The sequence below is a fragment of the Ascidiella aspersa genome, chromosome 4, assembly GCF_963924565.1.
Source record: "Ascidiella aspersa chromosome 4, kaAscAspe10.2, whole genome shotgun sequence".
NCBI lineage: Eukaryota > Metazoa > Chordata > Ascidiacea > Phlebobranchia > Ascidiidae > Ascidiella > Ascidiella aspersa.
The window spans coordinates 27169965-27196824 of record NC_139450.1 but is presented as its reverse complement, the minus strand read 5'-3'; the positions used below and the strand labels follow the sequence as shown (position 1 = coordinate 27196824).

General features: G+C 35.0%; 2 protein-coding genes across 2 annotated transcripts in view; one reads left to right on the top strand and one right to left on the bottom strand.

Moving 5' to 3' along the window:
- Nucleotides 1-9575, bottom strand: part of LOC146157244 (histone deacetylase 1-like) — a 61045-nt gene extending 51470 nt beyond the window's left edge. Inside the window, exons 1-8 of the mRNA XM_083388351.1 lie at nt 9423-9575; nt 8996-9108; nt 7123-7240; nt 6513-6587; nt 5523-5661; nt 2691-2832; nt 1611-1715; nt 908-1004 (exon numbers count right to left, since the gene is read on the bottom strand). Coding sequence (XP_083244477.1) covers nt 908-1004; nt 1611-1715; nt 2691-2832; nt 5523-5661; nt 6513-6587; nt 7123-7240; nt 8996-9108; nt 9423-9474 — 841 coding nt within the window. The 5' untranslated portion in view covers nt 9475-9575. The remainder of the gene's footprint in view (nt 1-907; nt 1005-1610; nt 1716-2690; nt 2833-5522; nt 5662-6512; nt 6588-7122; nt 7241-8995; nt 9109-9422) is intronic.
- Nucleotides 9576-10190: 615 nt separating this feature from the next.
- LOC146157243 (bridge-like lipid transfer protein family member 2) overlaps nt 10191-26860 on the top strand; it is a 57705-nt gene continuing 41035 nt past the window's right edge. The window contains exons 1-16 of the mRNA XM_083388521.1: nt 10191-10265; nt 10344-10467; nt 10860-10909; nt 11002-11176; nt 11565-11768; nt 12062-12287; nt 13208-13438; nt 14298-14458; nt 16279-16391; nt 17728-17813; nt 20139-20316; nt 21220-21319; nt 22582-22652; nt 23566-23839; nt 24466-24669; nt 26457-26723. Coding sequence (XP_083244647.1) covers nt 10210-10265; nt 10344-10467; nt 10860-10909; nt 11002-11176; nt 11565-11768; nt 12062-12287; nt 13208-13438; nt 14298-14458; nt 16279-16391; nt 17728-17813; nt 20139-20316; nt 21220-21319; nt 22582-22652; nt 23566-23839; nt 24466-24669; nt 26457-26723 — 2520 coding nt within the window. The 5' untranslated portion in view covers nt 10191-10209. The remainder of the gene's footprint in view (nt 10266-10343; nt 10468-10859; nt 10910-11001; nt 11177-11564; nt 11769-12061; nt 12288-13207; nt 13439-14297; nt 14459-16278; nt 16392-17727; nt 17814-20138; nt 20317-21219; nt 21320-22581; nt 22653-23565; nt 23840-24465; nt 24670-26456; nt 26724-26860) is intronic.

The window sequence follows — 26860 nt, the reverse complement described above, 5'->3', positions numbered from 1 at the left end:
CCCCGTTTGAGAACCGCTGGCATAGCGCATAGGGAGGCTATAGTAAATCAAGATAGACCGATATATGGCTTTTACCGATATATCGGTATCGGTAAATGTGGGCCGATACTTTAGCCGATATTTTAGTACAAAAATATGATTTAATTTTTCCTGTACAACAAACAACCTATCCATTTTTTAAACAAAACAATTTGGATTTTAGCATCACGCCAAATCAACATGTAATATATTAGTTTAATAATTAATAAAGGTATATAAACTAAAATATTATTCGAAATTTATTTTCGATTAATTAAAGTTTCATACATTTCCCAGGTATATAAAAAATCGGTATCCGGTATCGGTTAGCAAAATTGTAAAAAATCGGACATCGGTATCGGTCTAAAAAAGTGATACCGGTCGATCTCTAATAGTAAACCCCTAAATTGAATAGTTACCGGATTGACCCCGATACCATCTGCCCATTAGTTAACGGCGACATATTTTACCAATACTGATATGCTAAAATGGGACACTCAGTAGTCTAAAAAACTAAATTCTAATTGTTTTACTTAAAGTGGTTCGGCGGTTCGCTGGCGAATTATGGGTGCATAAACCAGTGCTTCTTAAACTTTTTTAGTTTTGTTCACCCCTAACATCTATCTCCAGATTTCATTCACCCTTGCCTCATGATATGACAAAACTATCTCGTCTATATTTCACTGAACAGGTTGAACACCATGAATATATCCGCCCTGCTCGCAAGCTATCACACATTTCTGACGGTTCACCCTTATTCACCCCTTTTGGTTGGTTCACCCCTGCAAAAATTTCATTCATCTTGGGGTAAACCATTCACCTGATTAAGAAACACTGGCATAAACTACTCAAACGGGCAGCAGATCGTTCTTTTTCGTTTTTTTTTTACCTTTAACTGTGAGATTGAAACAACCGAGCCTGTCTCCGGTCAGAGAGTCGGCTCCACATTGTAGAACAACTGCACTCGGCTGGTAATACTCCATCACCTGAAGAAGAATATAAATGGAGTCAATTAAATTGCCACTGAAATTGAAGCTGAATGTTTGGATGTTGTAGTTGGACGTTGAAGAGAAAAAAATCCGTTAGATCAAGATAACAAATTCTTGAAAATAATAAATATTTATTACAAGCTTAAAACTGTGCCACTAAAATGTGTCGTGACGTTTTCTTGATGTGTTTTTTTCTTCTGCTTTTTTAAAAAAAATTATACGTCGTCCAGATTAATAGCTAACTATTGTATAAGTTCTTTCAAAAAATGTGTGACAAAAATTTACATAATTATATTTTAGAAACATTGTCCTAGGGTTTTTAATAAAAACCTTTATATTGTTTATCTACACACTTTTATTTCCATTTAGTGATACTTTCAACATTGCCACTAAATTTATTTAGTTTTGATTTTTTTTCGACTTGATGACTGCGTAAGGCCCTTTTGCTGTCCTTATGTTATTATTTATGCTCTTTTTTAATGTTTGCAAACATGCACAGAAATAAATTGAATCTTGAATCTTAAAAAAACGAATCATTTATTGTAAAATGTCGATTTAGACGATTGGAAAGACTGTATAAGCTCGACGTTTGACGTAAGTTACCTTAGTGATAACGGGTTGAAAGATCTGTTCGTAGCATTCGTCGTCCATTCCGTCACGCAGTGGGAAGTTTAGTGCATAGTACTTGCCTTTGCCCGCACCGATATCCTGAAAAAAAAATGAAAGTAGTTAAAACAAAAAAGTCTTCGAATTCCCAGCAAAAATTTTTTAACGGCCCAGTTGATTTGAATTTGATGCGAAGCAATTTAAGATTCAGTCAAGGTTTTCCATAAAAACACAGAAAGGCACTAAAACAAGTTAGTCCGTCCTTTAAAAGCAAATTTATACTATTAAAAAACAGCAAAATGTTGGAATGAAAAAACAGAGTTTCTCAACCTTTGTTGGCGGTGGTAAGCGAACTAAACATAATAAAACGGCATTAAAAAATTCGAATTGAATAAGTATGATTCGCGTTTTTGAATTGCTCGCGGAATTTTCTTAAATTTTCGACAAGTATTGCTTAGACCCAAACTGAATAAATCTAACCACGTAAACTACTGCAGTTGCGACCTAACCAAATCAAACGGCGACTTAGTTTGGGTTAGGACCCATGTGTTGAGCAACACTGATTTAAACAGTATAGTGCAAAAAATATTTTAGATCAAATTTGTGTTTTTTCTTAGAGGGTAAATTTAGGGGGAGGTTTTTGTGAAACCAGTGTTGTAGTTTTTTCATATTCTCGGAAGTTTCTTGTGATTTTGGAGCCTTTTTATACGAAGATTTAACCGGAAGTTTTTATTGTAATTAATTAATGAAAACAAAATACAATTGGTATACTAACAGCGTTATATACCTGGCTATATGTTGTATTATGTAATTCTGGTGTTGTTTAAGTGACGTAATTATTCCTAAAAAAAATGACAAACGAGAAACAGGTTTCGGAAAAATTCAAAGGCATTTTTTTCAGTTTCTCTGTTGGTTTAGAAAAAAAAAAACATGTGGGTAAGCCGCTACACACCAAAAAACACGGCTTCACCAAGCAGTAAGGTCCAGCTGTTTTCGAGCCAGGCGTCAGAAAAATAGGGATTTTTTTTAACAGTGAGCGAACGTGGCAAGAAAGTCGCCCAAAGTGCTCGAGCTTACCCGCAAGTCGCCGGTCCCGGGAAAGTACTCGCCGTATTTGTGGAAGGACACGGTCATAACACGGTCGGTGGTGTAGAAGGCCTCCTCTACCCCGTCGCCATGGTGAATGTCGATGTCAATGTAAAGAACGCGCTGGTGGTATCTGAGAAGAAAAGTGCAGTGTCAGTGGCAGGAATGTACGATGCTTAACATTTACTCAGATACTGACATCCGTCAATTACCGAGACAACGAATAGAATCGCGATCTGGTCCGGTACTGAATGACGTCATTATCACGCCCAAACAAGCAAAATAGTTTAATTTGAAATGTCTAAGGACAATTCTTTTCACTTTGTTAGCCTAAAAATCTGCTTCAGTGCTAAGAAGTTAAGTTATATTCAGTTATTCAGTTACTATATTTTGATAATGTCACATTTTACTCAGATACCGACATCCGATATTTTGAACGAAAAGTGTCGCGATCCGACCCGATAAGAACTGACGTCATTGTCATGTTCAAACAAGGAAAGTAGATAAATTTGAAATGTCGAAATTTAAAGACAATTCTTTTCCGTTTGTCAGCCTAAAAAATGCTTCAACGCTAAGAAGTTTAGTTACATCTAATTGTAAAGCTACTAAATTGCGATAATTTCACCTTTTAAAGTAGAATAGTTTTGTTGGATCGCAAATCATGGCTAAAGTTTCCGTATTAATTTGGTATCGGATCGGCACCGATACTTCTCTAGTATCGGATGAAGTATGGCTAGACACGCAGAGAAGGAAAGGTTGTTGAATTCTTGTTTATGGGCCAAGTCGATAAGACCTTAGCACCCCTAACAAAAAATTTGGGTCTTCAGCACCCCTAAAACAATGATAAATATTTCTGCAAAATGCTGTATATTTCGTTTGATATGTGCGATTTGGGACTCTCACAGTTATTAAAACAACTTTTAGCATTTTTTATTACGCAATTCAGCGAAATGCCTGCCTCGCAAATAAAGGATTACTTCCAATTAGTTTGGGATAGTAATACGAACGTTTACCGTTATATCAAAAAGACCGTATTCGTTAAAACAAAATGGATTGGACCATTGAGGAGCATTACCTAAACAGCGAGTCGCATTCTTTTTCGTATCTATCAAGTTATTAAATAATTGAATTCCAAAAGTTAATTATATGTACTCCACATGTGAACTCTTTTTGTGGGCTTTTAGTGACGTCATATTTAGCGGTAAAATTTTGAGCATCAAAGTTCCCCAGTGAAATACAAAAGTCGGTTTCTATGGTTTGGGGTAAATCAATATTTTGAGTTTATAAGTGATGAGTAACTTTGGCACAGATAACACTGTTAGGTTGTAACTTAAGGCATTGCAATTTAAAGCCTTTGCAATTGTGAACCAAACGAGAAAGCAACCCGAAGCCAAGCATCCGGATAAAACGTAACTCAAGTTGACGTAAAAACCGCAACGATTAAAAACGCCAGGTCACGTAGGCAGTCAGACTCAAGGGCGGCGTGTGGGGATCGCATTTTGGCCAGGAATTGTTTTTAGAAATCCTTGGAAAGCCCGGAATGCCGAGGATCTTCACACATTGTATAGACGTGGGTCATATGACAATAACAATAGAGTTTGCCCAATCTTGGAATATAAGCTTGCAATAGAAGAGAATTTATTAATGGTTTTCCAGAGCAAAATTAAAACATTCCAATTCAACAATATTAAGGTAAATTGCCTTGTTTAATTATTTGGGTTACCAAGTTACCCGGGTTGGTAATAATGAATGTTCTGTTATCATTTGAAGGACACTAGAGTGGAATAACACAGTCTACGATATATATCGTAACATGGATGCCATGGATGGTAATATTGTAACAAGCAAAAAAACAACACTTATTTAACACATGTTGTTGATCAGGTGTGGAATAACACGTTTATTGCAGTGGCAATGTAAACTGTATACAAAGCAGTGGTTTCAAAACTTATTTGGTCATTGTGAATGCGGACCCCTTGCAAAGTTTTTTTCACAGTCGACGGCCCAATATTTTGAAAATAAGATGTTAGTTATTATACTAAAATTATAATAAACAAAGTCAAGCATGGCTTGTTAAGAATACAGGATTTGTTTCGCTACAATCAAATATTCTTAGAGCGTTTTTTAAACAAACAAAATTTCTCTAATGAAGGCCCTAACACAACGATTCTCAACCAGTGGGCCATGGGAACTTTTTGGGTGGGCTACAGATCAATTTTTAAAGGCTTGATTTATTGAAGAGTTTAGTTTAATCTGTGTCACTATACCTAATTTTACAAATAATAATAGCTTGGAGAGGAATTGAGAAGGAATGTAAATGAGCGTAAAAATATATTGTTCAGAAGGAGGTACCTCACTAATGCACGGTTGAATAAATAATCTGTATTAACATATGCTATGCTATTTTTTTCCTAAACCTTTTTTTATAGTTTGCTCTTTCATAAAAGTTATTGGGCCACAGAATTTTTGTGCACCGAAAATAGGCCACGAACGAAAAAAATGTTGAGAACCACTGCCCTAACACTACTTACGCAGTACGCACAACACTTAAAAAAATGTAAAATAGAGAGATGTGTGAGCAGTACTTTATATAATATTGGGAATTAACCTGTTCGTTTTTAAATATGCATGAAAGACTTCAGTAATGGGGTCGCATTAAAAAGTAATAATAGCCTTATCATGCTATAAGGGAAATGTAAAAAGTTGTTGTTTTGTAAAAAGTGAGCTGCAAATATTTTTTTACTGTATCTCACAAAAGGGCTGCAACTATCACATGTTCATCCAGTGCACCATGGGCCCCGAACAAATGAAAATATAACTTACTTGAGCAGTTCCAGAATGGAGAGCACAATGTCATTGACGTAGCAGAATCCGGATGCTTCGGACTTTTTGGCGTGATGCAATCCTCCAGCCCAGTTGACAGCGATGTCTGTTTGCTGTTTGTTAATCTTTACTGCTCCGGCTGAAACACATACAGGGTTCGATATGGTTTGCTTGAATATTTTTTTAACTGTAAACCAGTGTTTCTAAACTAGGAAGGCATTATAAGGAACGCCCAACATATTTTAAGAAATCATTTGACAGCTGTCTACAGCAGTTTGTTTGTATGGGGAATGCTTAAGTATCATAGCAATTGGGGGTTCCAAGCAAGATTTATCAAAATTTTAGAAAACTGCAGAAGCAATACAAAACAGGGTTTATTCATTTATGCTCATTTGTCGTTTTCTTCACTTAAAATAAAAGTTCATGGAAGAGATTTAGGTCACCAAAGCTTTGCTATTTCACTAACGCCAAGCATTTCAGCCGCCTCGAAAAAGGTTGATAAACGCTGTTTTGAATTTCTTCTCAAGAATAAATTTGCAACAATTTTTTAAACACTTGCTTTAGTTTAGAAAAATGGCCCATCATGTAAAAACATTTAAAACCTTATGTTAAACAGATGACAAGCAAATAAATATTGCCAAATTTCCTTTGAATGGCGATTAAATGATTCGCATTTTGGTAGCTCATAAAAATCAAATACTAGTCGATAACATAATATAATACTTGATTGACTTATATTGAACATTAGGATAAGGATATTTAATTAAAAGGAATTGAAAGAAATAGTTCTTGGGAGGTTGTGTAATATGAGTTGGGAAAACTACAATGGTCAAAAAGTATACTAAAACATTGTTACAATTTGGTAGGATGATCTTACTCAAATCAATGTTAGCGTAAAAATTACTTGGCATTGGTATTGAAACCCAACCTATGCATTTTTATTTCAAAATTTAACATAATTGTAAGGCAAGCAATTTCCTTTACTCTTACCCACTGATCCTCCAGCAGACAGCTGACAGAATTCGTAAAGTCCGTCAAAAACAGGACAGTCTTCGCCAACATTAACTGCAAATTAATCATTTGTAAGTAAATTCAGAAAACACAACACATAGTTTAATGAAAGATACACACAAATATGAGTTCAATAACTGTGATCTAGCCCTTATGAAGCTGCTATCTGTGTACCACATTTTTTTACTGTGCAATTTTTTTGAAATTTGAGTTGTGAATGGCATATGTTTTTTGTCAGTTTTTAGTTCAATTTCTTGTTTAGTGTACATTTTCTAACCAACTCTTTAAAATAATAAAAAATGTTATGCTACAGCTTGAAAAAAAGTAGAAAAGTTTAGCAAACGGAAAATAAGGTTGTTTCTACCTTAAATGTAAACTAAATGTCCTAAATGTATAATATTCATAATTTCTAAAAATGTTAACCAAAGAAATTGAAGTACAAAAAGTTAAAATCTCATTTTTTTAAGTACTTATTTATTAAAGAATAATTTTGTGCCTTTTATTTTTTGTAAATAATATTCTACCTGGGTAATTTTTTTTATGTTAATGCATATATATATATATATATTTATACTATATTGCTTCTTACATCTCTGCATCTGCTTGGTGTATTCGGACATGTTATCAGGACGAATGCTCCTGAGGAATTTGATGTAGTCATCGCTATGGTATTTTGACATCTCGTCTGCCACGCATTTGTGTGGACGCTGAAATGTTTATACATTGGTAAAAAATACAAAACACAATTAAATAACATTCTGAAACCTAATGCAAATGAGATTTAAATAATGACTTCTTAAGCTCTTTCCATTTAACCTCCTTGGGTATTCTTAATTTTTTTAAAAGTGGAAGAACTTGGGTAGGGATTTGCTTATATGGAAAAAGAACTAGGGACAGATATCATTATTGCAAGTAGATGCTTTAATTTAAAGATCATCAATCAATTTGTGATAAACAGTGCAATCTAATAACTATTGAAAAGTTGCTTTTATTAGTTAATCACGGAGGCTCAGTAGCATTTGTTTTTCTTATTTCTAGAATTAAGCAAACAGCCAGAAAAATTGTAAATTAAGGCAAGACCTGGACTTAAGATGGGATTGTTTTCAGATACTTAAACAATGGTTGGGATACTGTCAAGAAGCAGGCAAGTCCAGGTTTGATATTGGATTAAAATTTGCAGTCGCAACTTTGGCGAATGACACCAGGTTCCATATGCCCTAACAAAATATCACTGGCCAAAATATTGGCATGCCGTCTGTGAAATGCAGTCTAGCCAAACTCCTTATTATATGGCCTACTATTTCCATGAGTTGATTGCATAGTCGTCGTTGATTGTCTACTGGACTATTGAATACCTAGGATAATTAAACATATCAGATTTGCTTCTTTGATTTCTTGTTGTAGTTAGCATGTATCCTTGCAATGATTAGTGCAATAAATGGCCTTTAGTTAAGGGCATTTAGACATTATTTGTCACGTATCAACTAATCAATTCCAGTAGGTCTGATAGAAAAAAGGGCATGATGTTGTAAACCGATATATTGCCGGTCTCTACTGGATCTCTGCTTAAAGTGTCATGAAATGCAGTCCGGAGTTAATTGCACTCACATTGGCTATTGGAGATTAGACTTCTTAGCCTTGCATTTTACACGCAGGTATGGATCAAGATTTTATTTGTTGGAAGGGGAATTTATATATTCTTCCAGGTAGGGTTCCTCTCCGGGAATGTTTCAATGGGAAATTCCTGGGATTTCTCGCAAAAAAACGATCCGAATCCCGGGAATTTTTTTTTATAATCCCGATTATTCGGCAACAAAGCAAAACTTTAAAAAAATTGTCATATTTGATTAATATAAAGAAAAAAATATTACCAAACCTATTCAAGTCATTGCCTGAGTTGCTTTATTGGCGCTTTCCAGCGGAAAAATCCTAATTAAATTTATTTTACAGATAAAAATGCACCCTGCATGCGCGTGTTTTCTAAATAAAAGCAAATAATCCAGCCTTTAATACGAGAAGGTCTTGTAAGATTGCAGAAGCAATACTACAGAACATAAATGAGCTTAATTAAATGTTTAGAGCTAATATAAAGTAATTTTAAACATCATAATGACGTAATTAGGACACAAAAATTATGTCAAGATTCCCGGAAATTTTTATTTTTCAATCCAGTTTCCTGGGAGTAAAAAAATCCGGGAAAAAGAGAAACCCTAGTTCCAGGTAACGTCATCTCATGAAGGCATATCAGGTGATCTCAAATAGCTAGCTGTTCTCTAGGGAAAAAAATCCTTTTGCATTGGCAAAACATATTATATAAATTCACAGAAAGCCAAATCAGGTTGTTTAAGTCAGCAAAAAATACCATTTGGAGCACCTGATCACAGATACTCACAAATTTTGGTAGATAAAAAATATAAATTCAACAAACTTAAATAAATAGCATTAAGACTTGGCACACTTACGTATATCTCCATTTTCCTGTAGAGCCCATAGTTGAGGAGAAGGTTGTGAGTCATGCGAATACGGTGTGGCTTCATTGGGTGACCCTGTCCATAGTAGTTGTTGCCAATATCAGCTGAAACACAAAAAATGGGTTTAAAATATTTACCAAATAAGTATAACTTTTTCGGACGTAAACCAAAACTTTAGGCTTGAAAAAAATCAGCAAATAAAAAACCTGGATATTTTTTAAAAATTAGCAAGTCTATATACTTTTTTGTACATTATTAAGACATGGCAAGAACATTTATACGTTAGAAAATGTCTTAATTGTACATTTAAAAGCTTTTTAGACAAAGATCGGAAATGAAAGTCGGCCGCAAATTCAGTCGCGGACAACCGCCCCGGCACCCGTAGTTTATATAAAAGGAATAAACGCGTTATACTTACAGTCATAGTAATAGCAAACTTTCCTGTTTCCTCCTGGATTGGTTAACGCCATTTGTTCGAATCGTTTGAGGATTTATAAAAGGTAATTAACGAAATTTAACACCGAAACCAAAAACAAAGCCACTGCGACAACGGGATTCGATCCGACGAAGATTTGAGTCGGTGCTTTTTGTTGAATTCGCTGCAGCGAATAAAATCCTGCTGAAAATTACACTTATTAAAACGCATGGTATTAAAAAGAAAGTTTCTCAAATAACAACCTGAATAATTTTAATAATTCTGCTTCAATATTAGTTGGCAGTTAGTTTGCATGCCACGGGATGCTAATGTTTTTAAAGTATATACAAATCAAAACGGGGACTTCCCTACAAGTAATCAGCATAAATTTGTTTTGGGTTGAGCGAATGATGTTATTGCCTTTGTCATTATTGGCAATTACTCATGTCATGCACCAATATTTTGATGTTTTCCTGATTGTGTACTCAATGCCCTGATGAAACTCTGGTACAAAGTTGTACGGGAAATAATCAGCACAGTCAGGCCAAATGGCTTGGACATTTTAAAGTAGCAAGAACACTGACTGTTAATTTAAAAGAAGCAAATTGTTTTGCTGTAAAGTTCATAAATATTTTCAACATTTTAATATTTCTTGGTTCATGCAGTGAAAATTATAAAATGTGGTGAATGCAGATGAAACTAAAACTTGCAACCGAGGTTTAGGTTGAACTGCTTGTTGTGAACGGATAAAGCAAGATACTTATATTTTTTAAGAATACCAGGCAGCAAAATGTGGACACTGTTATATTTGTTTGTTGTCCTTTTACTTTTCTGGATTCTTGTAAGGTGAGTATGTGTTGAATTACATGGAATGTTTTACTCTTTAAAACTTTTGACTTTTTTAACCAAGTTTTTATTCTGTAGATTTCTAATTTGGCAAGCTGCAAAGTTTGTCAAATCAAAGTTCAATGTAGATGTCCTTATCAAATCCATTGGACTGTTTTCTGCTCAAGAGATTACTATCAGAGTCAACCAACAGCAAACTATTGTAAGTTTAACATATCAAGCATTTGCACACATATATGTGACTGTACAATGCCGATAAGTTACTTTTTATATGTTATTAATTAAAATATAATCTCGAATTTACCACATCTATTAATAATATATGTAATCAAATAAATATTGAGTTTAGTCGTAGAAATAAAAGTTTTTCTGATGCTTATCAGATAACATTCCCCTTTGGGTATTTGTTTGTTCATAAATTTGAATTTTAAATAAATAATGAAAAAAATATTTCTGCTGTGAGAATGACCAATATTTCTGCAGGCATCATGCAAAATAATGCTTCCTTAGCTACTGTATTTAAGCTTTATTGTCGGCAGATGTGTTTTATTCTTGTTTTTATTTGTTTTTTCAACTGAACACTAACTTTTACAGGAAGTTGATAAAGTTTCATTGAAGCTCAAATTTTTCAAATCTGATGCAAGGTAATGTTTGTCCATATTGACATTTTCTGTTTCTTCATATTTAAAGTGTGAAACATTGTTCCAGCTCAGCGTTATCTATTATTTCTTTTCAGGCATTTGATTAACTTTCACATTGGAGAACTCAGGGTACGGGCCGAAATGAAATCAGCAAATGCAACGCCAACACCTGTTCCAAACATTTCACAGTCTGTGAAAACTCACAAGCGAAGTTCCTCATTTGCAACACAACAAGTGGCTTTGATAAACATAGTTGAGAAATTTTTCAAGGTTTGAAAGAAGTGTTTTTCTTGCTTCAGAACTACCTGTTTACTTTTGTAGTTTTTTTTTAGTGAAGTGCAGGTGACAGTTTGTATAGGTGTATATTTATTTGTTTGTTAGTACATTATTTGCAGTGTTCTGTGCTATTCTTTTATCAGCAAAAACTTATTTTTGTTTGTTGTGCTATGTTTGGCTCTGAAACACTGAAAAATAAGTGTATGTTTACTATTATACTTTTTTATGGTTTAAGTACTATAGTTAGACTTTTTCACGCAAATCTGTGGTTAAAATACACTGTATCTAATGAAATTGCTTAAGCTTAACAAAAGCATTAGTACTTATTGGCTTTTATGATAGAAATCAAACACACAGCTATAGATATATATTACTTTTGCAGTATGCCTCTCTGCACATTGACGTCCTGAATGTGATGCTACTGAATGCCCTTGTTCCCGACTCTTTAGTTCACCTTAATCTGGCCAAAATCCGACTGGCCTCCGATACGTCAGTGGTCACTCAGGAGGAGACCAGTGAATGTGCAATTATTGGCAGCTTGTGTGTGGAAAGCATGGATGGGAAAATATTAAAAAGCAGAAAAGAGGTAAAATAAGTTTGCTAGTTGTTTCAGGACTGTCGATATTAAATAGTTTTAGTTGCAATCTAAATTCCAATTGGTCTAAATATTCAAAAAAATCCCGCTATAGTGTACACATTTTGTTATCTTACCATTAAAAAAAGTGAGTTAAACTTTGGCTTTTAATTTATGCTTAGATAAGGATAAGGAAATCCTGCTCGGTAACTTTAAAATCCCATATTATCTTCATTTTTTTTTAAATTCATGTTTTTATTCAAAAACTAATTGTGTACTGTTCTACAAAAATGATTTTTGTGCAGATATCTGAAGTTACTTCCTGCATTGCGGAGATTTCAACATCCATGGAATTGGTTGTGATGGTTGAACAGCTTCAGCCTTCCATCGTTCTTTCAACTGTGGACGCCGAACTGAGCAAGCTACAGATTGAACTGCACGAAGGGGCTCTTATACCTGGCATTGTTTTTCCCAAGTTAAAGATGGGACAACAGAACAATGACAAAGTAGAAGATGACGACCCATTTGTCAGTAAGTTGATTAAAACTTAGAGGATGTTTGTAATTATTTTCTATTTTGTTTATTTGCTTTTGTCACAGTGGTAACTTCTTGTTTATACATACTTGGTGTTTTTATGAATTTAAGGGGGCCAGTAAGTGCATTACAATTAAATTTGGTTGTACTATTTTTTTAGTTTGCCGGTTCCTCCACGAGGTTTATTAACATTTTTTGTATATATATAATATATATATTACCTTTTGTCTAATTGTGGTATTTTTATTTTTCTTCAAACTTTAAAACGAGTTGAGATTAACAACAAAAGCTAAAAAGTCAGTCTTTTTGAAAGATTAGTCCGAAGATTAACTACTTTCTTTTATTTGAAATAATTCTTGTCACATTTTTGTAGTTTCTACGCACTCCAGTTTATGCCTTTTGCTAAAATACTATCCAACTGTTTTTTATTTATGTTGTTCCAAGTGCGTCAGTTTGTTTTTTCTCTAAAATACACCAGGAAATCCACTTATTTATTAAGAAAAACTACGTTCATGAATGCGGGTTAAATTCGAGTTAAATATAATTTAACTCTGAGCTTTTTTCCAATTATGTAGTTCCAAGTGCGCCAGTTTGTATTTGCGTTGAAATACACCAGGAAGTCCTCTTTTTTATTAAGAAAAACTACATTCATGAATGCGGGTTAAATTCTAGTTGAATATAATTTAACTCTGCAGTCTGCACTATTTTTCATTAATGTAGTTCCAACTTCGCCAGTTTGTTTTTTCATTAAAATGCACCAGGAATTTTACTTGTTTATGCAGAAAACTACCTTCATGACTACTGGGTTAAATTCTAGTCAAATGTAATGTAACTTTTAACTGTTTTTTATTTATGTAGTTCCATGTGCGCCAGTTTTTTTTATTGAATTACACAAGGAAGTCCACTTGTTTATGCAGAAAAACTTCAGGGTCTGATTACCAAGGCTGTGGACATCCTACCAGCAAGCACATCTCTATCGATTCGCTCTTTCGGCGTCGCCTTTTTCGGTGACGAAACAATGGGGGAGACCACTAGGGGCGCTCACGTGGTGGCCAACCAAATCGCGCTGAAGCAGTTCAAGGACGTCTCCCACACGGTGGCGGTAAAGATAGGCGAAGATCGGAATAACAGCTTCGATATTCCGAGCGGTAATTTTCAGAGTTTCGGGCAGTTTTTCATGAAAACATTTTTCATGAAGTTTTTGAGCAAGTATTTCATGAAACCGTGATAGGTTTGTTTCTAGAGGGGTGTCGCAAAGTCGTTGATTGCCTTCGATTTTGGATTTGCATATTGAAAAGTCTTTGAAAAACCCGATGTTTCAATTTTATTTTACGTTTGACTTAATTTATGCTTTTGAAAGTTCCATAGTAAAACAAAACATTTGTTTTATTATATTGTTGACCATGGCATGGCATTTTGTTTGCGAATAATATTTATTTAACACGTTGAGTGGTTTAATTTTCGGTATTTAAAAACATATAATTTACTTTAAAATGTATTTTAATTGATTTCACGAAATTGTATGGCAGCTCTGTTTAACATACTGGTGCTAACATGAACGGTACACATTGCAGTTGCATGCTTGTAAAACGTTGCATGCTGATCGTTTTACAACACGACGATGATCGTTACACAGACGCTCCGTGTTTTGACTCATTACATTGAATTAATTATCAATATGATAAGTGTTCGGCGATTTTTAATAATTGAATACGCGGCCATTAGAATATCAACAGGGGCCCATCCAAAAAGCGTTTAATTAATCAAGTTAAAACACATTCAACCAGTTAATTACAACATTTTCACATAACATGAAACAACGCAAGAAAAACAACAAAGATCGCGGTGCTCGCGTAATCCCACGAACGTGAGTTCGAATCCCGCTCAAGCACCATTTGTTGAAATACTTGCTGCTACACTGCCTAACCCAATGTAGTTGTTATTATAATGGTAATCTAAAACCTACGACAAATGTTTCGCTAAAACAAGTCTTGTTTTTTTTGGCAGGCTACATCCGTCTTCAAATCGATGACGTCACCATGACCGATTACTACAAACGGAAGGTTGCGGATATGGGGAAAACCCTGATCGAGTCCAAGCTGAACAGTAACGGCGTACTTTCCAATTCGTTTGACTTCACGGCTTGGCATGCCGATTACAAGCACAAGGTAGTTGGGAAATTTCAAGTAGTTGCGTTGTCTTTTCCAAAAATAGCACTTATTGTTGTTCGATACTTTTTATTACGATTCTGATATCCGATATTTTAGACTGTAAGTATCGCGACCCGATCCCAGACCGAAATGACGTTGCTCAAACGAGCAAAATAGATTAAATAAAAACGTTCAAATGTTTTTTTCCAAGGTTATTAGATCAAAATTTGCATTAGCGTTAAGGAGTTTGATCACCTTCAGTTGTTAACTTACTATATTTGTATAAATTTAGTTTGCTGGTATAGTGGCTGCGTGGGATCACAAAGCAAATCTAAAGTTCCTAAAATATTTGGTATCGGATCAGAACCGATACCACTCTGTAGTATCGGTCGAGTACCGATACTACCACTTGGTATCGGGCATTTGCTCAAATTCGATATTATTGGACATCCCTAATATTACTACTTCCAATCAGAAGGGCTTGATCACAGAATATACACAATGCGTAGAATATACTTCAGTTACTTCCTATGGATTGCAGTTTATCCCTCCTCAAACCAAAAGTCTTCTAAACAAATTGTATTTTTTCCCTTGTCATACTTATTTATTTTGAGTTATCTCAAATTGTGCGTACAAAACTGTATAGTCATTGGCAACAAGCAATTTTTTTTTTCAATAGAAAATTAGAACTTTTCAAATATTCTATCCTGTAGTCATATAAGTTAAATTGCCCTATTTAGTTGGGACATGAAATGCCAAAGCCTGATATATATAATAACAGTAATTTCGTTGATGTGTTCGATCTATGTTATACTGCGCATGCAGTATGCAAGACACTGCTTGTCCAACGCAACATGTTCTTTAGATTCGTGTAGACAAAACGTGGTCATTTGGTCGCGTCGCTTACATTACGTGCTTACGGGATAAGTGGGTTTCACCTAGCTTAAGTCACGTTGTAATTTGAATTTGCGAAGATAGAGGTCTGTGTTTGGGCACATATATTTTATATTCATCGAAAATAGACGGACCATCAGGAACGGCTGAGGTCGTGAGTTCGAATCTCACCACAGGCTAGTTTTTAATTTAGGCCTCGTTGTCTCCATGAAAATCCTGGATATCGGATCGGAATGGACTGCGAGTACCTTTTTTGCACAAAAAATTCGTATTCGCTATCAGAATAATAAGAAGTATCAGACTGCCCAAGTGGTATATATAGTTTAAGATAGGGATTTCCAAAATTATTCTGATGCCGATACCCGTTTCCAGGTGGTATTATCGGTACTCGTCCGATCCTGGGTGATCGGTGCCGAGCCGATACTAAATATATTAAGGAATTTTAATTTTGCCGTAATTTGCGATTCATAGCAACGTATAAAAAGAAAAGTTAATTTATCAAAAATATAGTAGGTTAACAACTGTATAGGTTACTAGACTGCTTTACATAATAATGACGTCATTTGCTATAGGACCGGATCGCGATACCCTAGGTCCAAAACAATTATCAGGTTATGAATGAAATGCCAAGTATTGGACATAGTTATAGTTTAAGACAGTGTTCTCAACCGCGGTGCCGAGTGATATTTCAAATTCTTTAGAATTCCAATTTTTGCTCTATTGGTAAGCTTCTTGATAGGGTTTTTTGTGTACGATTTAGTCCAAAAATTAAAAAAAAATTCAACCTTGTTGTACAGTTGATGTGCTGTTTTAATCTCATTTAATGTAACGTTACAGTTAACGAAAATACGAGCAAGGGGTGCCGCGAACCATTTATAACCCCAAGCCAAAAAAGGTTGGGAACCACTGGTTTAAGATATAAAAAATGCAAATGTGTCATGCAGGAATCCATTCTATTCTGGAGCATAATCTTCAATAAGTTGCACGACGCACAAAGACAACAGGCTATATTTGGCCAAACCCTCACCCGTCCTCACACCACTTCGAGAAGCAACAGGTTTGTGAAACAAAGCCAGATTTCCTGCGTTATTGAAACATTGTGCAAGCAATTACATGCTTCACCGGGTATTTAACCATTATAGTCAACGCGGGCTTGCCAAAAAATCTTTGAATCTTTAAAAGTCTTTAGATTTCTTTGAATTGATTTTCGTATGGAAAACCAGTCTTTGAAAAACCCTCTGTTTCGAATAGTCTTTGAATTAATTTTATGTCCAACTTAAATTATGTGTTTTAAAAGTGCCGTTAAAAAACACTTGTGTTTTTACAATTTGTGTTGACCGTTGCATTTATACTGTTTTGCGATCCACTTTTTTGACCCACAAATTTCTTTTAAAAACCTGTTTTATTTGAAAAGTCTATGCAATTTGTTTCCTAAAAATGTGTGGCAAACCTGCAATGGCCCACGTACGCTTACGCTTATATGCTAATGCCCCTTCTAACGTGCAAATATATTCCAGGAAATTATGCTGTTACGAGCAATATCCTTGTACTGTAAGTGATGTGTCACCGTCGTTCAATACGTTGTACTACAGTTTTGAAAACTAAATTGGACAGGAAAACTAAATTAGACTACACAGTTTTTGTAAATTGAATTTCATAATACTAAAACCAACCAAACCCACTCGTTTACCGAGGCCAGGACAAACCATTTTGAGCCATTTTTGTTTTAGCTATACCACACGTTATAAGTGTTTTATCAATCCATAAGCATCAACTGCATACGACCATGACATACTTTATTCTGGTACAACCAGAACCACAATATTAGCCCTTACCACAACTAAACTTTATCACAACAAACAACGTGATAATTACGGTTTCAAAATTGTAGCTTTGCCCCTGTTATATTGTGGGCAACGATGCCTTGCGGCACACCAAGGTACTATTTATGCCATACAGAGTTTTCAAAGGGATCAGCAAGGATTTTTAGCCATTTATGTCTTTAAAATCTAGAGGACGACCGATATTACTTTTTTGGACCGATACCCGATTGTTTTAATTTTGCCCACCGATGCCGATACTGCTTGTTATGCCCTGGAATAGTCATACATATCCTATTTTTCATTTATGCGCTGGAAAATGCCGCACTCTAAATTCTATTAGTTCAATTAAAAAAAGACTAAAAAATTCAGGAAATTTGTTAGTTTTTTAGACAAAAGATATTAGCTATATTGTATTTTTTATATAGGAAATATCGTCAAATGTATCTGCAAATTAACCGACACCGACGTATCAGTAGAAGCGGAATCTATCTCTAATGTCTTCACATTAAAATGTATCTGCCCTGTCGCAGCAGATCAAAGCCAACAAGTTTTTTTTAACTTGATCTTTAGAGAAAGCCCCCAGCTGGTAAGACGAGTTCGAACGTTCAGCGCACCAGACGGCCTTTCAAGACGACTGGCACCTGATATTCTTGAAGGTAGGACGAAGACTTGGACAACTAGAATTATTGTTTTCTAATTCAATAAATTAGAGACAACTCCAGCTTATTTTAATTCTAAATTAAATTGTGAGATTCCCGTGTGCTCTAAAACCCTACTTTGTCCACCGGCATTTTTAGTCTCTCCTTCGAACAAAAAAATGGATTAAAACACTTTGGCCGGAACCGACTTGTATGTGTTGTTAACAGCCTTATTAGTATTGGTTGTGCTAAAACGTAAAAAAAAAGAAATATTTTCCAATCGCGTTTTTTATGACAATATATTGCGATTTAAACCAAATTGACTGTGAATAAATAAATCAAATTCTTATTTAAATTTTAACTTCTATTATAGTTTCAGTATTTTTAGTCCTAATCTAATTTTAAACAATCAAAATGATTTTAATCTAACTCTTATCTAATTTCAAAAAGCCAAACTAAATCTAATTGTCAAAGTCTGGTAGGAAGTAACATCGTTTATGTGCTTTGTCTGATTCTGGCGCCATTTGTCCTGTAATATACCAATGATTTTCAACCGGTGTTTTGTGAAAGATCTTCAGGTGGTTAGCAAGTATTTGCATACTATATTGACTTTTTCTTTGCGATACTTAATTTATGGTTATGCAATATTAAAAATTGTTTTAAGTCAAAATCGTTTAAAAAAAGCGCAAGCACGTTTACAAGTAGTGAGTGAAACATTAAAAGCCAATGACTAACGCCGCCAAGGCACTAACGCACTTCATACAAAAGTGTGTTGTTTAAATCAATGTTTTGCAAATAGGTCCAAATTTTGGAAAATAAATAATTTTAGGTCAAAATTTCTCGTTTTTAAGATAAAAATATTATCTCCCTTCCCTAGTAATATTGGAATTGTAATTGCGTTGGGTTATTGCTGCGTAAGTACAATAATGCCCAAATATAAATTTTTTTCTTATCCAAAAGGCTCAGTTATCGCACTCAGTAAAACGTAAGGTGAATAATTTATTTTTACGTCGGTTTTTTTTAATGCATTTTATAAAATTTCGTCTGATGTTGAGCAAAAAAAAGGTTGAAAAGCACTGCATTATGCTCCATGTAATGTTTGTTGTGCCACAAGGGCGGAAGCATTAAAAACCGATTGGAATTCGCCTTACTTTGATTGCGCTTTCTTAAGTGGCAGCTCCTAGAAGGTTCAATCTGTTTTTCTTATGTGGTACAAACTGTTTTTGTGATGTTTTTCGAGATAATGATGTTTTTCCTGCATTTTAATGTCAAATGTCTTACTATTAAACATCAAATTTCAATTGTGTGGTATAAGTGCCTGTACACTAGGTCATTACTTAGTCATCTACCCATTTCTCCCAAACACTTATTTTCGACCTCATTTCTTTCTGGAATGTAGAAGGGCTTCGGCCGTTTTACATTTTAAATAAATTCTCAATTTGTGGCGTTTTTTTTTCGATTTGCCGTAGCGTTTTATAAAATCGATACATTAAATTAAATAGGTTTTTACTTTTTTACTTCAGGTTCCGAGTTATCCAAAACTTTTCTTAAAAATCAGTTCGTCCAACCTAAATATTTTTTTTCCACCAATGATTTTTATTTTTTTTGTTATGTTATCGTGTTTTCACACCAGGATTTTTGAGTGTTTTTTTTAATATGCAATAGTCAAGTTTGCACGTAACAGTTATACATGTGCAAACTTAATATGTAAAAAAGAAGATATCTCCTCGTCCTAATGCACGTTAATGACGACAATAACTTCGAATGGTTGCAAAACAGTATAGACTTTCTTGTCTCAGTCAAAATCAGTCACTATAGGTTCTAGTTTATAAAAGAGAAATATATTTCGCAAATCACGGCATCATCAGTCTCTTTCTCTTTTATAAACTTGAACCTATAGTGACTGATTTTGACTGAGACAAGAAATTCTATACTGTTTTGCAGTTATACATGATATTAATTTATTGTAGTATTTTTCTTTTGTGATTGTTTGTCTAAAAATCGAATTGTTGCGTCACAAGTACAAGTCATCAGACGACTCATGAAAAATATGACTTTTTGTAACAGAACCGGCTGAAAAATAAGACTTTTGTGATAGAACCGGCTGACAAAAAAATTTGAATCCCACCACTGAATAAACCTGTAAGTTTCCTCCAAAGCCCCCCCCCCCTCCCCCCTAATTAAAAATAAAATATATTTTTTTAAACAAATGTTTTCCTAATTCTTTTTTAATGTTTTGAAACCTGCTTCTTCCCCACGTACCAAGCGTTTTTGAAATATATTTTTTTTAATTTATCAACCCCACAATTTTTGACCAAAATTTTTTAACGTACCTAACCCCAGGTACAGAGGCATCCCTTTTCGAGGACCCCACTTACCCCGACCCAACCCACTCTCTGCCCCAACTTCTGCGCGAGGCCGGCATCAGCGTCATCTTCGAGTGCACAATCTATGACGCAAGCATTGACGTCATAATGACGCCACTGGTAGCCACCGGAGAGCCTTCCGATTTTCCGCCCAGGTATTTAGTCGTATGTTAATAAAAAAACGCCCCTTGATTTCAATGAGATATTTTGTTAAAATTGAAAATCATCTCTTTTTTAATTAATATGTTGCCAAAGCTCTCCATACCTTATGTCAAAAAGTATTTGTTATATTATGTAATATGTTATTTCACCGGCAATTTTTAGCGATGCTTTTTAATCGAAGGATATTGATATGCTAATGGTATAGCTACGTTTTTTGCAATCGGTAAAATGACACTTTTTAAACATTTTCGCATTACTTACACAAAATAAATGTTTACGAGGCTAAGATTTTGTGTTTTGTTGTTTATACATTTAACATTCGAATGGAGCGCAACGGTCATTTCGACACCTTGTTGTGTTTTTTTGTTGGATTTTTTAATCGTTTATCACACAGGTAGCATTTTTAAAGCTTTGAATTAAAAACCGCAATTATTTCATTCTGCAAACTGCTAATTCTGTTCTCTATTTACAAAAATATATTATTATAAACTGTTAATGGGGCCATTTAGGTCCCTCAAAACACCTATGTATTATATTTTGACCCTATATAGCCTTGCTGTTTTCGTAAATTATCGCGTTTTTTAATATAAACAAAATTAGAAACAGTTCGTTTTTAATATAATCTTTTGACTTTGTTGGTTGATTATATTCCTAAATTCAACACTATAATAAAGATGGCCAATACATGTAGCACAACACTGTGCAATGTAAAATGCGCCTTGTATACTGAGTTTTGACGGTTAAACAACACAAAGTTATTTACCAATTATCCAACTGTAATGGTACCGCTATAAATACAGGCTTGTGCCTTGGTAGTTAAACGGGTTTGTGCCTTAGTAGTTCTATATCTATAACTTCGTTTACGGTTTTTGCCTAAATTTGTTCTAATCTTAAAGTTTCAGCATTGGCCTTGACTCGTTCACCGGAATTTTGGATCAAAGCTCGCAATCGGGTGATTTCAATTTCATGTCCAAACTGGATCGCCTGTGGTGCATGGTGAGCATAGTAGTAGCGTCCGATAATATCGGATTGGGGTTTGGTGCCTATACCTGGTTCCCTATTCAAAATACTTGACTTTTCCAAAGACCTGACTGGGATTTCAGTCAATACAAAGGACTTTTTTACAACTGTAAAGGAATTCAATGCATAATTTCATTATTTAACCATATGTTTATAAGTCATAAATACTGTTTTTTCTTTTTAGCATCTGTGTTTTTATCGATTTGCTCAAACATCTCCCGGTGTGGTGTTAATTTAGCTCGAAATTGTATAAAAGTGTTATAGTTTAAACGTGTGTATATAGAAAAATATTTATATAATTGTACCTCACTGAAAGCTTTTGCTGTGAAACAAACGAACGTTGCAAATCCCAGCTTTGGCAATTCAATGCCTCTCCTTCGACTGGTGCTAGTATCGGTATACGTTCTATAGTAGGGTGGCATCAGCTCGAATTCGATATATACCTTGAACTTGAAGTCATTTGCCATTGGAATATGGTTCAATGTAACGTTCAAGAACTGGTAGTTAATTTTGTTCAGCCTCTCATGCTAAATCATGCCAATTAAATTTTCAGAATTAGGTTAAAAATCGTAGAATTATAGGTGCTTGGACCTTACCTGGGACATTATTTTTTTAGTTAAATTTATTGAGAAATATTACTTTTCTAAACGCCATTTATCTGTTACAATGCTAAAGCAATGGTTCTCAAACTTTTATACTTGCGGACCTCTCAAGCAACCTTTAAAACAATGTTGGACCCATTTAATGTTTAAAACTGCGCAAATTCAAACTTAAGGGCGCATCAATTACTCTAACATTCAGTTCGGTACTCATGCTAACTAAACTTTCTGTACACAAGCTATCGAAGGATTTATTACTTATCAATAAATTTAAGAAAAAAATCGAATAAAATGGAAAGAATTTGATACTCTTTTGGCTCTATGGTCTTATTTTTACCACATCTGTAGTACAAAACCTTTGTCCCAGTGACTCAATATAAAATTAAAGAGATTTTGTTTTCTTACTTATCTTTAAAATTGAACAAAAATAGTTGAAAATAAGAGATTATTGTGGGGACCCCATCAAACCCTCTCATGGACCCCCATGGGTCCGCGAACCCCAGTATGAGAACCACTGTGACAAAGCATTGTTGTTTAAATTTGACGCTACGTTTAAGGATTAGCAACTCATATTTCTGTCTTGTTTTGTATTGTAATGCGGTTAGAAAACTAACCCCCCGGATTGAAATCCCGTTTAAGGTCGAGCAAGACAACGACGCTAATCACTTCGGTTCAAACGGAAAGGTCGGACGCAATCACCCGACGATACGGTAAGTTACTTTGTTCCTGGATTTGGCTAAGTGTAAAACTAAAATTATAATTCATTCGTGAAAAGTATGGATCCGATCCGACACTAAAGTGATTATAAGTGTACAGGAATTTATTATTAACACAAAGGCTTACACAAATGGATTCATGTCTTAATTCGAATGAAAACAAAACAATGTTATTGAAACAGAAACAGCATCCGTGAAAGTTAAATATCAACGCCCTTTGTAAAATTCTACAATTTTTCTAAGCGTGTAACGTGATCAGCGTTGAACATAAAACGTATTTTTGCTTACACGACGCCATAAGAAAAAAGTCGCAAACCAATGGCTTGTGTGGTTTTTAGGGTGTTTTGACCGACTAAGCGTTTATTTCAAATTCCCCCAACGGTGTTCGGTTATTTAAAGTTTTTCAGATAAACTATTTACTTGCTATCCGTTGCGTTTCGACTAGTTTTTGCTGGAGTTATTGCTTATAATAATCGAACAAATTTACCAATTTTATTAGTTTAACGTTTAACTTTTATGACAAGGACTTAAAATTTACTTGCTCTAGGTACGACTTGACTGGGACTTGACTTGTTATTCATTTAAAAAGACTTGACTTGTACTTAGTTATTTCGCAAATGGCTTGACTGGGACTTAGGTCATTTAAAACTAACTTGTTTACAACATTGAGAAAAAAGAAATATGCCCTGTGTTTTTAAGGTGTTCTGAGGTACTGAAACATTTATTTCGAATGCCCCCCCACAACGATTTATCGAAAGATTTATCGACTATGTTTATTTTTTTATACTAAGATAAACTCTTTTAAAATTTTCATGCGGTCTGCAAGGCCAAAACTTATAATAAAACTTGCCACCATCCAAGCCACTAAAGTTTCTTGCGTTAAAGTTCGTTCAACAACTACTTTTAGATCGAACGTTCACGAGTGGGGCCACGCCGTCACGCTCGACAACCTCAGCCTTCACGGTTCGGCGAGCCTGCAGCAGCAACAGCCAATCGGGAGCCAGCACCGCTCTGATGTCACGCGCGAGGTCTCCTTATTGGTCGACGTCAAAGTGTCGGGACTCCAGCTCGAGATGTCCAAGTTCGCCGCACAAGCGCTAGAGAGCTGTTTAAGGATCGTGAAGCCTGTGACGTATGACGATGATGACGTCACGGTTCTGCGTCATCCCTTGCGCAGAATGGTGGGTTAAATTTAATGTCGGTTGTGTTTGGTGTTCAGTGTAAAAATTGGCATTATTAATTTAACCTTGTAACCTTAAGAAACAATTGTGTTGGATTTTTTACTTAAAAATCTGAATATGTTTAAAAAATGAACAACGGAATCTTTCTTCATGCGCATTACGGTTTAATTGAATTTCAAAAAAAAACTATATAGACTGTTGGAATCCTTTGAATTATTTCGTTAAGATTGCTGTACACCGGATACAACGTCCGTATTTATTACATGCATAATACTTAATTCATTATTTTGTATGCGTAAAAAAATAGAAACTTCGAACCATATTGGGCGGCTGTTTATTTTTAATTTTATTTATAAAAGTTTTCCTCCTTAGGTGCAAGTTCTTGTCAAATTATAAATCCATTCAAGGTCCGAAGCTAATACTTTTTTTCACTTTTACAAAAACAGTTACCAGACCACACAATACCCTTGACTTAAAATTTTTCATTTTTCTATTTTTTTTGTTCCAAGCAATATTAAGCATAGCGAATGCCAAGAACGAACCAGACCACACCACACTCCTAAAACATAGCATCTGACTAATGCATAAAACACATCGGACCTACTTAAAACTATTCCCACGCGCAGCAAACAACGGTTGAAACGACGCGGAACCTCCCACCAGGTGGCGCACCACAACACGCGGGCGTCCCGACCAGGCCAGGCAGACCCGGGTTCCGGTACAAGTTGTCCTGCGTCGAAGTCGACCTAACCAGGGTCAACGTGTTCGTGCTCTCATCGGACGATATGCGCTGTTCAGAGTGCGTGGTGGCACGCGTCGACCAGTTCAAGGTGAAGTATTTGACCTTGACCTTGTTCTTGACCTTTTTGTAAAAATGGACTCAAATTGCTTGAATTAGAAAGATAAAAAAGTCGACTAGATCGACATCATCTTGATTATTAAGACGTATCGATACGAGCTTCATCTTCAGTTAATGTGGCTGAGAAGCAATTCAAGCGTCACTTATAAAAGGTGGGGCGCAATGGTTATCAGTCTAAGTTACTATAGCTCAGGCATTATTCACCACCTTCAGGTGTTCAGCAGATACAGCGGTGTTCAATTTCAAAATGATGTCGATCTACTCAACCTTTTAGGCTTTGCAATTCATTATTAGGCTACATTACATATCCGTCCATAGTGTACCCATGACTCAAATGATTATCTTAAAAACTGATAAAGCAGTGGTTCTCAAACTTTTTTACTTTTCTGACCTCTCATGCTTCCTTTCAAAATAATGGTGACTCCCGGCAATGTTTAAAACTGAGAAAAATTAAACTTAACGTTGCAATCATTACTCTTACATTCAAAAATTCGGTACTCATACTAATTAAACTTACTGTTCACAAGCTGCCAATATCCCTTTTTGTGAAAATTGACTTAAATTGATGGTTACACCTATTTAGCTTGTTCTTTGTTTGACCGGGACTGTAATTAGTGTAAGCTGGTGTTTCCTAACCTTTTTACGGGCGACCCAAATACAAATCGTAAGTATAACAGCGACGTATTGGCGACTAATTTTTTTCGCTGAACTTTTAGTAAGCGAACAAAAACATAATAAATTAGCATTAATCAGTGCGAATTTGTTTGACATAATCCATGTTTTTGCATTGTTTCATGGGTTCAGAAACACACACGGGTTAAGAAACACTTATTTAAGTGTATCAAATGTTCTGTGTTAATTAAAAGGTTTGCTGTTTTCTTATTAAATATTTAATTTTTAAATCTGAAAAAATATAGACCGATTGGATTGTTTAAATGTTGCGAGATCAAGTTGAATGTTGGTTTATGGAATTTTTGATTTATTTTTTGGAAAAGTATTGTGAGGATTTTCATTTTAGCTAAAATTATTAAACTGCGAATATGCCAAAAACGCTACAAGGGATTGTTTTTTGAACTTTTCCATTTGAACGATACCCGATACCAGGTTGTACTATCGATCGATACTCGTCCGTCCGATAAAGGATAAAAAAATTATGTATATTATACTATTTATTACTGCACATACGACCATACATTACAACCAGTGTGATCTAGCCCTTTTGATTTATATTTATTTGTTTTTTTGTGAGGACGATTATTAGTTTCCAATTTTTCAGAAACTTGGCCAGTGCCATTGTAATAAGGTCATTTTGTTTTACTCTAACTAAATCAAATCCGGCAGTTAAAAAAAATACAAATAAATAAATAAATATCTACATATTTCTTATTTACGCACTTTTTGTTTTCAAAATTATTGTTACCTTCAATATTGCCACAAAATTTATTTATTATTTATGGACAGCTCGACACGATGACCGAAAAGGGCCTGTCGCTGTCCTTGTGTTATTTCTTTATGTAATTTTGTTTTTCAATGTTTTTGCAAAGATGCACAAAAATAAATTCAATTTCATATATTGAATCTTAGGCTTTAATCAGTTTTTAATTAAATTTTGATAAAATATCGAGGAGGTGAATTTTAATGAAACTTTCTTAAAATATCTAGAAAGTGGACTTTTTTAATATTTTTTTTTTTTTTTATAAAATATCGAAGATGTGTTTTTTACTTATAAAAATTGAACTTCATTTTTTTTTCTCTTAGGCGGACATAAACGGATCCAATGCAATGTCGGATGACGACGACGTCGGTATGTCGGGCGGCGTCAGTCTGCTCGGCGTCGCCATAGCAACCGTGCACAACCCCTACTTCTCGGCCTTCGCGTCCTACGAGGCCGGGCGCAACGGGGGCCGGGGCCTGGACACCCCGATCACCCCCAGCATGCGCAAACGCCAGACCGAGGTGGCACAGTACACGTGCCGTGACGCCGCGCTCATGGGATCTCGCCGACTGGCGTTCGAAGTTCTCGAGGTGAGTTACGCTGGCGGCCCTGTAATTTCATGAATTCTTATACGTTTGTTTTTTGTTTGTTAGTTTTATGACTGTAACTGGCGATTGGCCATGTTTGTTTTTTACCGCAATGTTTCTCTATTGTCTTAAGAAACGAC